At 32.9% G+C, this 13,336-nt stretch overlaps 1 protein-coding gene across 3 annotated transcripts in view; it reads right to left on the bottom strand.

The window, feature by feature from the left end:
* Positions 1-13,336, bottom strand: part of LOC129222198 (major facilitator superfamily domain-containing protein 6-like) — a 38,392-nt gene that overhangs the window by 14,756 nt on the left and 10,300 nt on the right. For 2 of the 3 annotated variants that reach the window (XM_054856688.1, XM_054856679.1), the window contains one exon: positions 4,792-4,873. In XM_054856688.1, coding sequence (XP_054712663.1) covers positions 4,792-4,864 — 73 coding nt within the window. In that variant the 5' untranslated portion in view covers positions 4,865-4,873. Of the gene's footprint in view, positions 1-4,791; positions 4,874-12,156; positions 12,295-13,336 lie in introns of those variants that run through there. The other variant, XM_054856672.1, reaches the window with a different exon arrangement.

Raw genomic sequence — 13,336 nt, 5'->3', positions numbered from 1 at the left:
GTAGAATCGTCCACGAAGCTTGGCCCACGTCTCGATTTGCATGCAACAATATGTTACTGACGACTTCGACTTTGTTTGGTTTCAACTTGCTAATTCCTTTTACTTGTTTCGAGGGCTTTCTTGGCTTGACTCACGGGTGTTTTCTTCGTAGCCAAAGTAATTTTAATGCTATAAAAGTACAGTTGCAATTGTTAGTGTTATATGCCGATTCTGTTAGTTTTAAGTGATGAGTTCGAGACGTAGTGAGACTACTTGTGCTATACTGGGACCTTACAAGGAACTTGATGATCGGCAGCTACCTACTGTAAAAGACGTCATAAAATTTATTTTATTTGTCAGGAGCGAACAGAAATGTATGCATAATGGAAAGGACCCTTCCAGTTCAGATATACATACAATTGTTTCTGAAAAAATCAACAGTATTTGGACAAAAGCTTCAATTCCAATCGTAACTAAGGAACGAGTAATTCAATTATTAAAATTCTATTTCGAAAAGTACGTCAATTTGAAACGATACCCCAGAAACAAACGAAGTGATAGTTTTGAAAATAAACTGAAGTGCTTTTTAGAGTCATCTGAGAAGCTCTTCGACGTTGCGGCTTGTAAGTGCCCTGTATTTGAGTCTTGTTCGTGTTTAAAACCTAAAAAAGTTCCCATCAATGAGAGAAGTTTCTTGTTGGATCAAAGAAATGACAGGAAAATGGTGATAAGAGGTGTCGATAAGAAAGAAACAGCTAGATTAATGAAACAACAGCAGAGAAAACTTGAAAGGGCAGCAAAAAAGTCTTCTACTGAAAATAACGATTCTGTCTCAGCAAATTTTGATGACGATTCGATGCGTGAATTTTCTCCAGAAACGTATCCCATAACAGAGACGAATACGGCCTCTACAGGGACACCATCAACTTCAACGACAAATAGGAATACACTGATCTTGCCAACAGTTGTTAAGGTCTGTGATAGATACGGTTTGTCGACGCGATCTGCTGCTGCTGTTGCTTCTGCAGTTTTAGCTGATGTCGGCTTGGTTTCAAAAAAAGATTTAACTCTAGTTGTTGATAAAAACAAAATCCACAGAGCTGTAGCTAAAGCTCGGAAAGAAGCTTCCAAAGATATTGGAAGTATTGTTATAAAAAGCATTTACTTTTATGGACGTAAAGACAAGACTCTGATAAATGAGAAAATAGGAGCTCGTTACCATCGCAAAGAAATTTTAGAAGAGCACATCTCATTTTTAGCAGAACCCGGATCAATTTATTTGGGACATGCACTGCTTCTAATGCAATTCTAACTTCGATTACAGCTCTATTAGAAGGTCAATGCTTGAATTTAGAAGACGTTATTTGCGTTGGATGTGATGGAACTGCAATAAACACCGGTTGGAAGGGTGGCGTGATTCAATATTTAGAGGAGTACTTGGAAAGACCATTGCAATGGTGTGTGTGTATGCTTCATGCCAACGAATTACCCCTTCGTCATTTATTCTTGACCTTAGATGGTTGCACTTTGGGTCCTAAAGAATATTCCGGACCTATTGGAAAACAGTTAGCTGGTTGTGAAAATAAAATGACATTGTCTTTTTGCCCGGTGGATGGTAATTTGCCTAATTTGCCGAAAAATGTGGTTGATGAACTAAGCACGGATCAAAAATATCTTTATGAGATTTGTCAAGCTGTATCAACTGGTTTCTGTAGTCCTGAGCTGGCAAATCGCCAACCTGGAAAAATGGCGCACTCGAGATGGCTTACTTCTGCTAATCGTATACTCAGACTTTATGTAAGTACTCTTAATCCAACAGAAAATTTGCGATTACTTGTTAACTACGTGGTTAAAGTGTACGCTCCAGTTTGGTTCTTAATCAAGCAAAAGTCTTCTTTTAAGGAAGCAGCCAAACATCTTTTTCAAATGATTGTGTACTCTCGATTTTTACCCGAAAACTTGAAATCTGTTGTGTATTCTGTTTTCGAAAGAAATGCTTTTTTTGCGCACCCAGAAAACCTGCTGGTCAGTATGTTGTTTGATGATAGGGAGCACATTCGGGAGTTAGCATCACGAAGAATAAAAAAAGCTAGAGAGGCTGAAAGTAGCACTAAACGCAGAATATTTAAAACACCAAAAATTAACTTCTCTGCTAAAGATTATACGGAAATAATTGTCTGGCAAGAGTGTCAGGTTACAGCACCATCGGTTCTTCAACATATTTCTAACGAGAACCTTCAAATTATGGCAAAAGATAATAGCTTGAAAATCGTTGACTTTCCTTGCCACTCACAATCTGTGGAAAGATGTGTTAAACTAATAACACAGGCTTCACAAGGTGTTACTAACGCTACTTCTAGAGATGGCTTCGTTAGAACCAGGTTGCAATCTCGCGCAGAAATGCCAAATTTTGGACACAAAAATAAGTTTAAATTCTAAACTTTTGTCATTATTTATAAACTATAGTTTGTTTATTTTGTTTTCTTGTGCTTTGTTTCATTAGTTTCTTAAATAAAATGCTTTCTAAACTTTATTTTTGTATTTTTTAAATCATATCGTTTAGGTCTGTCAAAAATGTAAAATATGCAAAAATTCAAAGAGTGGTAGAGCCCTCAAGATGACACGCAATTCCATTTTTTTTACCTTTTTCGTGATCTGTGAAAAATTTCGCAAATTTTGACACCTCTTGTGATAGTGTAGCTCAAAATTTTTTTTTTCTCATATATGGACGGGACACCCTACTGTACATGACGTTGAAGCCTTTCTTACGTGCATCTCGAGTAAGATAGCGTCGAGCACATGAGTCTGAAAACTGCTAGAATGAGCACGCTAGAGAAAGAAATAGACCACAGCGTCCCGGAAACTTTCGACGACTGTGAAGGAAGGTTTCTTTAAAATACGCAACTATGTACAAAAAAAGTTGTCTCCATCATTAGTTCGACTTTATCAAAGTTTGCTTTCCGGAAGCAAATGCACGAGTCGCTAAAAAAAACCAATAGAAATCGCTTTGAGTTTGAAATTGTAAATTGTAAAATTGTAAATTTTAAAATTGTAACATTGTAAAATGAAATTTATATTTCTCAACAATACGTATCACACAACCCTCGATAGAGCTGTCATAGATTTTGGAAAAAATTACTTTGCGAAAGGACGAGTATATGTAGCAGAGTCAAGACTTGAAGGAATAGCTCAAACAAACTTAGAACGCTCTAAACTTTTACCTAAACCCCACGATGAACGAGCACTAGCAGAAGTACAACAATTGGCACAACTCATTTCTGATGAAAAGTAGACTAGATTCACAGAAGTATTTAGTTAGAATCATTTAAATGCTTACGGTTCCCAAACTACAAATAAATTGTAAATTATAAGTTGTAAAATTGTAATAATTTAAATTGTAAAATTGTAACATTGTAAATTAATTTATGTTTTATAACAATACGTGTCATGTAACTCGTGATAAAAGTCGATGTTTCTTCGCATGGTCCCATTATAGATGAAAATAAAAAAATCCACTAGAATTAATTTTATGTTTGCTTCAGAGAATCCTTGATTCAAAATTTACATAATGATTACTCTTAAGAATAATGTTTTTTAATTCCTTCTTTAACTATTGGTAAAGACAATACATACCGTTTCTCGAACAAAAAAAAAGAATTTTCCTATTCGGTACAGGTTTCGAGTATTTTTGGAACATTGTACAAAGAAAAAACAAATCTGACGAGTTCAGAACTTTCTCCTTTTTTGAAGGCTGCTAATTAGTTTTACTCTCATTTCTAATTAAACTGGCGACATCGTGAAATAGTGAACGTGTTAAGTTTAAAGTTTCTTAGATTTCTCCGGGACCCCTTATCAGATTCAGACCAAATTACCATGGGACCATCTGGGAAGTATACCCTTCCAAACAGAAAAAGAATTTTTTCAAATCGGTCCAGTAGTCTTAGAATAATCAGAAAACATACATAAAAAGCCGCAAGACAAAATCATAACTTCCTTTTTTAAAATCGGTTAAAAATGGGCCGATGCCACTTTGTAAGACCGGAATTCACTCCGGAATTAATTGAATCTGGACACAATTGTAATTTTTCCTCTCAATAATCCGCATATTTGCTTTTTTTTTTCAAAGGGTTCTCTTCTACTTTTGGACCCTTTTTATGACCAGATCTGCAAGTTATCGGGTATAAATAGTAGCTAACCTCTTTATTTTAAAAGATTACAAACCTTACGACACATAATTTTTTGATGAAATACGGTCTGGAGCAGCTTGAACGATGGGTTCAAGTAACCCCATTTTTAGGCAAATAGTGCACTTTTAATAACTGATATTAGTTATTGTGTTAATTACAAAGCTATGACCCTAAAACGCTGTCATGTTATTAAGAAATAGAATGCAAACATAAAGCTATCTTTACTTTGATGATATCAAATGTTTCCATGAACTACTTACATGTGAAAGTTTGCAGACGCTAAAAACAACTGTTTAGACGACTTGCAATCATAACCTCAATCAGAAAAAGGAGGGGATAGCAGAAACTTTGTTTCATATTCCAGCCTCTGCCTAGTACTGCTACCTGTCATGGAGAAGGTTTTTAAGGCTATACATTGAGTTTTATAGGGCCAGGATGGATTTCAAACACTTTTTTCTCATGTGTTCAAGTAGCCCCTGGAGGCTCAAGTAACCCCAGTTTACGGCAGATAGTTAAGTTACTATGCAAAATTTGATTTTTCACCGTAGTTGCCAGGTCGCAATTGACACCTCATTGAAATTATTGTATTTAATCAAAATATTTTGTGTGAAATTTACCAGCTTACCTCCAAACAGAAAGAAATAATGAGCCTTGATTGGCAGGTAATTTAAGTTCACTCTCCAGCACTTTTCTGCCATATTGTTCTTCTAAAAACAAAGTATTTCGTAACTATATATTTATAGATTCCGCCCAGTTATACTTTTATCTGGGCGGTACTATAAATAATAATACTTTTTATTATATTATTATTTATAGATACCGCCCAGCTATATATTTATAGATTCATAGAACTCAAACAGAATATGTACCAATTTTAGAAAAAATACAAATACAATGAAACGGAAATGGAAAAATAAAAACCAATAATAACTAATAAAGTAGAAAAAGAAAGAAAAACAAGAAGTTCTGTCTAGAACTATACGAGCCTACTTTCCCGTATACTCATACTCAGTGGTTGGAAAAACTACATTTTTTTTGTAGCGAACTACAACTACAACTACTTTAGCACAAATGTAGTTAACTACAACTACAACTATACTTTTTTCAAAATGTAGCAACTACAAACTACTTTTGAAATGTAGTCGCTACTTCACTACTTTTTAAAAATTAAATAAATAAATAACATACACATACACACCGTTTGAGATTGAAGGAAAAAATTAACAAAATTTTCAGATTGATATATTAGCTCATTTGAACATGGAATATTGCTATAAATTATTTATTCTTTCTTCCTTTACTGAAACGATTCGTCAATCGAAACATTTTTTACCAATTGCACGAATATTCCCTGCAAGAAAGGATTTAAAAGTGGAAGGAGTTCAACCTTCAAATTTTTAATCCTTTCCTGACAGTAAATAGTATTTCATTCAAGAAGAGCAACTCGGCTACTTGAAATTGAGATAAATCCAATCGTAATTTAATTAGAAATTTTACATAGACTAGACATACATATACATAAAATTGATTTAGATGATGAAGTGCATCAACAAAAGAGAAAAACTTAAATTTTCATTATATGAGTTAATTTTAAAGGAACTTATATTTCATAGTTAGGGATTCATAGGATAACATTAGTTATTTCATAGGAATTGATTGCTTTTGAGCTTGAAGCTAGGGTTCCAGACCTGGACACCATCTCTTTTCTTACGCCCCTGATAAAATGAAATAACAGCATTTTTCTATTTTGCCAATAACCTCAAAAACTCACAACATTTAATAATTGACTTTTAATATGTTAATATATCAACACTCAATCAGTAAAAAAAGACAAAATAAAGAAAAATGAAAAATATCCCAATCGGTACTACTAATTATCCAAAACATAAAACATAACTAAAAATGATTACTTTACTTCAATGTGCAATTTTTAACAACAGTGGACTAGGGCTACAACGCAATTCGACTAACGCGAAATGTCTATATAGAGCGAGTTTTACTCGAGGAACGAATTTTGCAGCTGACACGAATTCCTCACCCGCTACACGAAAATGTTCTTAACGGAAGCGCAGGGCTTATATCACCTTCTTTCTTGGGTACTAAATATTAGTTCGACTGCATGTGCAAATGGCATTAATACCGAAAGCTTTTTGCTTAACGGGCAAAGTTTGCAGGAAACGGGAAAAAAATCGTTTCTTTCTTTTTAAGCCATGCTCTATTCAAGGCGAATATTGGGAAAATGTGAAAGTTTCTATGCCAAACAAAGTAATGGCGTCAAACAGATACAACACATGACGTCAAAATTATATGTTAGAGGTCAGCTCGAATTTTTCAGTCTTACGAATCTGATTGGTGCAACTTTTACTCGCGTAAGAGTTGCACCAGTCAGATTCGTTTGAAAATGCGTTTTTTTTAAACTTGATTCAAAAGTAGTTTCCAGAAATCGCTACAAACTACTTTTTTTTGTAGCTAACTACTCGCTACTCTACTTTTTTAAAAAAGTAGTGCGCTACACTACAAACTACTAAAAAATGTAGCTACTACAGTAGCGTCGCTACTTGTAGCGCGCTACTTCCAACCACTGCTCATACTACTTTCTAGTACCTGATCAATATTCTCAAAAATAGCTAAAGTCGCAAATTGTTTCAAACATATTTTTTAAATATTTTAAGCTAATTTCTAGGAATAAAATATTCCTCACTCATCTAAAAAAAAATTGCGTAAAAAATAAAATAAAAAATTAAATTAAATTTAAAAAAAACGAACAAATAAAAAAAAAACAGCACCTTTGAAACAAAGCAGCTAATACACTTTTTTCCATTAAAAAAAATCTTTAACAGCTTTCAAAACGAAAAAATAATAATTAAAATTAATAAGCTCATTAAAATAAATACATCATATCAAAAAAAAAAAAATCGTTTCTTTTTCCCCTGTTGCCAAAAATATTTTTTTAAATGAATTAATGCACGTACCAAAATAATTAAAAACCATAAAATGTCAACTTAAAGAAATACTTTCCATTGTCAAAAAAAAAAAAAAAAATAATAATAATAATTGTCTGCGCATATCTTTATGAAGAAACATAAATGACTTCGAGCTTATTCCCCGAAAACTAAATACCTAAATTAAACTTTAGCGTGAAAATAAAAAAAAGTCATATCAACAATAATTATTTCGCAGTTAAAACCATAGCTGCGGAGTCGGAGTAAATCTCATTTTGAGATAAAGGAGTCGGAGTCGAGTATCCGAGAATCGGACTCAGTCATTTGTCCTCAGTGTATAAATTTTTGCCAAAGCTACGAAGTTAGGGTCGAAGTCGGGGATTCGGAGTCCGATTAATTGTCGGGCACAGGAGTAGGAGTCGGAGTCAGGTGCCCCTAAATTCTCGGAGTCGGAATTGGAGTTTGGCGTCAAGAGCTATTTCCAACAAAATTTAATTGAAGTAAATCCGCCTTCAAGTACGGAATCTACATTGACTTTCAGTTTCCCCGTAGGCACTAATGTTGAAGGATTTGAACTGTTCAAAATTGAACGGAAAAATTGTTCAAATCAAAAATATATTTTATATACAAGTTTTTTATCAAAAGCTTTTTCCTACAAAGTATGTTTGAAGCATATTCGCCTCATCGTTCAGAATTGCCTTCAATTTCCCCGTAGGCGCTAATGTTAAGTTTTTTTGAACTGTTCAAAATTGAACAAAAAATAATTCAAATCAAAAAGTGAGATATAGGAATGAGGTGTCCTCGTCGAGATCTTTCGAACAAAAAAAAGTTTGTTCTAATCGGACTATTCATTCAAAAGTTATTAGGGGGGGGGGACAGACAGACCGACAGACCGACGGACCGACAGACAGACCGACTGACATTTTTCCCCATCTCAATACCCTACTTTCCAATTTTTAATTTTTCGGTATTTATTTATTTTATTTATTTTTGACTTTTTTTTTTTTTTTTCGCGATATTTTTAAGATGCATTAAGCCTCTTTCATGCTTTTTTCTTCTTTTTCTGTCTTTTACTGGGAAAGTAGGCTAAAAAAAGAACGCAATCATTTTTCTTTGGGAATAATTCTAATTTTTTATTATACAGTCGAACCTTCATATACCGAAGTAGCAAATTTCCGGAAAAAAATTCGATATATAGAAATTTCGATACATAGAAATAATCTTATTTTATCGTACAAATCTCCCAAAACACTAAAATTAAAGGTAATTTTCGTGTATAAAACCAAATTTCTAATTTATACGAGCATCGGATTAAATGAAAGTTGAAAAATAAAAAATTAACAGAAATTACATTTTTGCGCCGTCATACTTCTTCATTCTTCGGCAATTAATTTGATTCGTACCATTAGGAGGGTTTCGTTTTGACAGTGTAATCGAGAGAAAAGTAAAAAATCAATCTACTTAACTTGAATAATTTTCACTGAAGCTGAAAAGACTAGGAATGATAATCAACAGACAAAAGGGATAGCTTGAAACTGATTTTACAGTGTTATTGGTTACAACTTAGATTTGAAATAAACTAGAGGGAACTCCAGAACGGAACAACGACCTATCTACACAACACTCAACCCAGATTCCTTATGAGTTTCGAAGCAACCTTTAATGTAATTTTCTCCCCTAATTTTCATTTTTGATGAGACAAACTGTCTGAAGTGGAAACAAAATCTACGAATGTCTCGAAAAAAATTTCGATATATAGAGATTTTTTCGATGTATAGAAACAATTTTTCTATGTAATAAACATAGAAATTAGCTGGGATTTCGATACATAGAAAATTTCGAAGTGGAAGTTCGATATATGGAGGTTCGACTGTATATTCTTTCACTCATTTCGTTTTAAAACAGTCAGGTACCCAGAACTCGGACAATTTCTAAATTTAGAACACTTTAGGAAATTTTGTTTCTGTTGTTGGTATACTTATCAATGATACACGAGAAAAAAAAACAGGTTATATACAGAAAAAAATGAGCATTTTGAGGAAATGATGGCTTGTGAGTCATTTTAATGAAAGTTCACAAAACTAATTTCCAAAATTAAATACGCAGATATGCTGTTAGACTACCTATTTCTAAGATTAATTAAATTTATTTAGATCTCTACTTATTTTTGAAGCAAAATAATGAATAACATTTTCATTTAATTAAAGTAAGTTATTAATCATATTTTTTCCAAATGAGAGGATGGGTTAGAACGCTAGTCATTCGTCGCTTCACTTGTAGTGTTTCTTCAAAATAATGTTTCCCGTGACTTTTTACGAATGAGACTTAAAACAGAAAAAATAAGCAGTATATGCATCTTAAAATTTATGCCATTGAATGAATCATTCACTTTGCCCGATGAAAAATAAAATGAAAATTTTCCACTTTTTTTGAAGACTCAAATTTACTGTCAAATATTAAAAATACTTTTTCAACGCAAGTTTTATTATAAAATACAATGTTCCTTTTTTATGTACTGTAATTTTCAAAACAAATTTCCGATTTGTTTATTTTAAAAAGAACTCAGTCATGTTAACCATTTCATTTTGCCCCACATTCCCCTACTCCAAATTCCCCGCTTCGTCACATAGAATGGCCCTTTGATTATTTAGGTTAAATTTAGTTGCCTTATTTTTTAAAGCGTATGCATGTTCCAGATGGGTTCATTCCCAAGTTTGGGTACAAAAACGTTGTACAAGCTTTGAAGAAACGTTTTTAATTTGTGTTCTTAAGTCTTTGAACAAATGGCTGTTGAGTCAAAAGCTGCAACCGCAGATACCTGTGCAATTTATTTCAGAGATAATTACGATAGCCAGGCGAGAGGAGCTTCAGCGAGTAAAAAGCGACATAACTCACGAAAGAGCATTTGCATCATCCCTTGGAAATTTATTGAAATGTTTTTTTAATACTGGTTAATACAGAGTAATTAAAATAAGAAAAAAAAACTTTTCAGAATTGAAACATTCACAAAATAATAAATTTTCAGATGACTGTAAATGTGATATACCCACTAAAATAACTCTCTTACTGATGAGATTTTTAAGAAAATCGCTACTCAATAACAACTACACATTTAAGCAGTTGGACATAGAAACAATCAATGGCAAATTATCTGCAGAAAAAGTTTAAAATTTCCATGTGAGACTGATTTTCTTGTGAAATTTTGCCTGCGATGAAGGAACGCAAAATGAATCTGAAAAGATATTTGTCAAAGGGAGAAAAACTGAAAAATTCGAAACCAGTAATCAAAGAATATTTTAGCTCATCAAATACATTGAAAATTTCAAATCTCCACTAATAATAAAGATGAAAGTCTCTCTGTCTGGATCTCTGTGGCGCTCAAAGCGGCTAGACCGTTCGTCCTATTTTCTTGAAATTTGGCACAAAATTAGTTTGTAGCATGGTGGTGTGCACCTCGAAGTGATTTTTCAGAAAATCGATTTTGTTATTTTTCTATTAAAATTAATAATTTTTACTAATAAAAATATTTTTTTCCTCCCTTACTGCGAGAGTATTTTGCTGCACAAATAAAATGAATTCTTTTCTCAGATATAACGCAAATTGTGTTGGGTCATTTTATTCCATAACTTTTTTTTATACTGCGTTTCTTAAACTATGACAAACTTCGCCTTGGCAATGTTTCTGAAGAAAATATTATAATAATAGATAGTCTTCCACTGATATCTTTGGCTCAAATGGTTCAGAACATAGCCGTCAAAAGTTAATGAAAGATGATTCAGACATTTGCATATGCTCTTTGTAATATTTTCATCAAGTTCTAATAAAATACTTTTCGATAAAAAGCTGCAGGGAGAAACTGAAGTAAGCGTGTTAAAAATCCGCCATTAGAGTATTATTTTCGCAAACCCCCTTTGTACACCTCGCGAACTCCTGGTGGTTCGCGAACCACCGGTTGGAAATCAATGTTCCAGAGTATACTTTAGCTGATTTTTTGCTTTCAGCAATGAAAAAAATGAACCACAGAACGTTGTTCAACCAATGCAGAAGTTTTAAGAAGACCCGCTGTCGTTCAGCTTAATTTTGAGGTTATAAACAGATCAGTGTTGATCAATCAGGTGATCAGAACTCATTCCAGCGATGCCAACTTAAGATCTCAAATGTGTCAAACAAGTAATGCCAACAGTTTCTTTTCCACTCCAGTTTATCTCTTTAATTAGTGACCGACCCTCATTTGTAAATGAAAACGTGGTTATAGCTTTTCCACGACGACATGAGAAGATAAAGATAAACAAGTACATAAAGTGAAAATTCAAAGTTGAAATTTTAGGGAAGCACATTTTGTGTGCTGACCCAATCAACTCGGATTACTTCCGCTGGTTTAAAATTACATTTTCATAACGTACGTCATCTTTCAGTAACAAAATGACGAATTGAGGCAGTGAAAAGCGAAGGGATGAAAGTGGCAAAACTAAAATTTTGGAGATACAAGTACAAATGGCAGCAGAGCCTCTCCTTTACGTTGAGGCAAGAGACATTTCTAGTAGTCTTGCTAATTATTGAAATATAGCACAGTTCAGAAATATTTTTTTTAATGAAAGCCTACCTAGGGCCAGTACTTTAAATACGATTTACTCAAAACTTTAGACAGTCTACTTACATCCCATTGATTCTCATTGCCGCCATTTTTTTTTAAATTTTATTTAAGAGCTATTCAGAACTCCTCATGCACCACAAAGTATAACATGAGGCTTACAAAAGTAAGTAAAATCACAAAAGCTTAAACAAACAAAAAACACATTCAAGAATAACATAAGACACAAATAAACAAAAAAGGAAAAACACAAACAAGAAAATATAATAACAAAAACAACAAGAGTCCAAGACACAAAACAAATTCCCGAAGAACATCAAGTCCCTCTGAACATTTAACGAGATCTGAAAGAACAGGAAGCCAACAGCAGGACAAACTATATAAACTATTGCCGCCATTTGAAACATGATTTTAGTATTGTTGAAAAGTTCGCTTTAAAAATAGCAATGCATTTTACCTTGATATCTGTCATGTTTAAGCAGAAGATAACCATGGAATGTAGGATAATTGAATAAATTGTAGGTATGTAAAATAACTTAGAATGAACTTGCTTCCTAGTCGAGAAACTTTGCCTTTAAATAAATATATACATTTTACACAGGTGCGACAAGTGATACAAAATAGAAAAAATACCATCTGACGTATTCAACAGCTTTCAGTGGAGGCAAAGGTCCTTGATATCAGAAATTATTTACATGGAGATAACATCCGAAAATAATCTTTCGGCCAGAAAATTTCACTTTTTTGATAGGAATGTTGATAAGATTCCTGTGAGAAATCAGAACATGTTATCTCATTAGATTGTTTTGTCTGTAATACGGTAATTTCGTTAAAATGTTATTATAAAATCCGTAGTTAATAAATTTATTTTCTCTCAAAATCAGACGCTAATTCTGATGAAATAGCTGGGAAAGGAATGAAACAAAGACAAAATCCTCGAAAAGCAATTGTTTAAAAAAATCATCATCCCAATCGAAAACGTTTTTCGAGATGGAAAAACAACATACATTTGACTTCGGAAACGAGCGGCTTTGCAAAAAAAAAAAAAAAAAAAAAAAACTGCTGCTTTATAAACAGCAACAACGAGTGAAAAAAAAAAGGAGAAGAAAAAATATTTCATATGCAGATACATTTGGCTACATATGCAATAAATCATTTGGGTGATAAAAGTTTTGGCACCAAATTTCACGAATTTTTGTTGTCTTCCACTGTAAATACCAAAAACTGCTGCTTTATAAACAGCAAAAACGAGTGAAAAAAGAAAAAAAAGGAGAAGAAAAAATATTTCATATGTAGATACATTTGGCTACATATACAATAAATCGTTTGGGTAATAAAAGTTTTGGCACTAAATTTCATGAATTTTTGTTGTCTTCCACTGTAATTGTGAAATTAAAAAAGAAAAAAAAAGATTATTGTAAATCTTATTTTACGACAAACGCACTGCTAATGTAGAAAAAAAAAAAAAAACAAGGTTTCCTGTTACAGCTATCTTATTGTCGTAAATATGCGTTAAATTGGTATAAGAAATAATTCTGCCGTGGGCACGTAAAGGGCAGTAACTGCAGTTTTTTTTTTTTTTTTTTTTTTGTCATCGATTGTTCGTTAACTTTATTGTACAAACTTGCTACTTGTTT

This window comes from Uloborus diversus, chromosome 1 (assembly GCF_026930045.1).
Source record: "Uloborus diversus isolate 005 chromosome 1, Udiv.v.3.1, whole genome shotgun sequence".
NCBI classification, from domain to species: domain Eukaryota; kingdom Metazoa; phylum Arthropoda; class Arachnida; order Araneae; family Uloboridae; genus Uloborus; species Uloborus diversus.
Note: the sequence above shows the minus strand (reverse complement) of the source record. Positions and strands in the feature narration are given on the sequence as shown.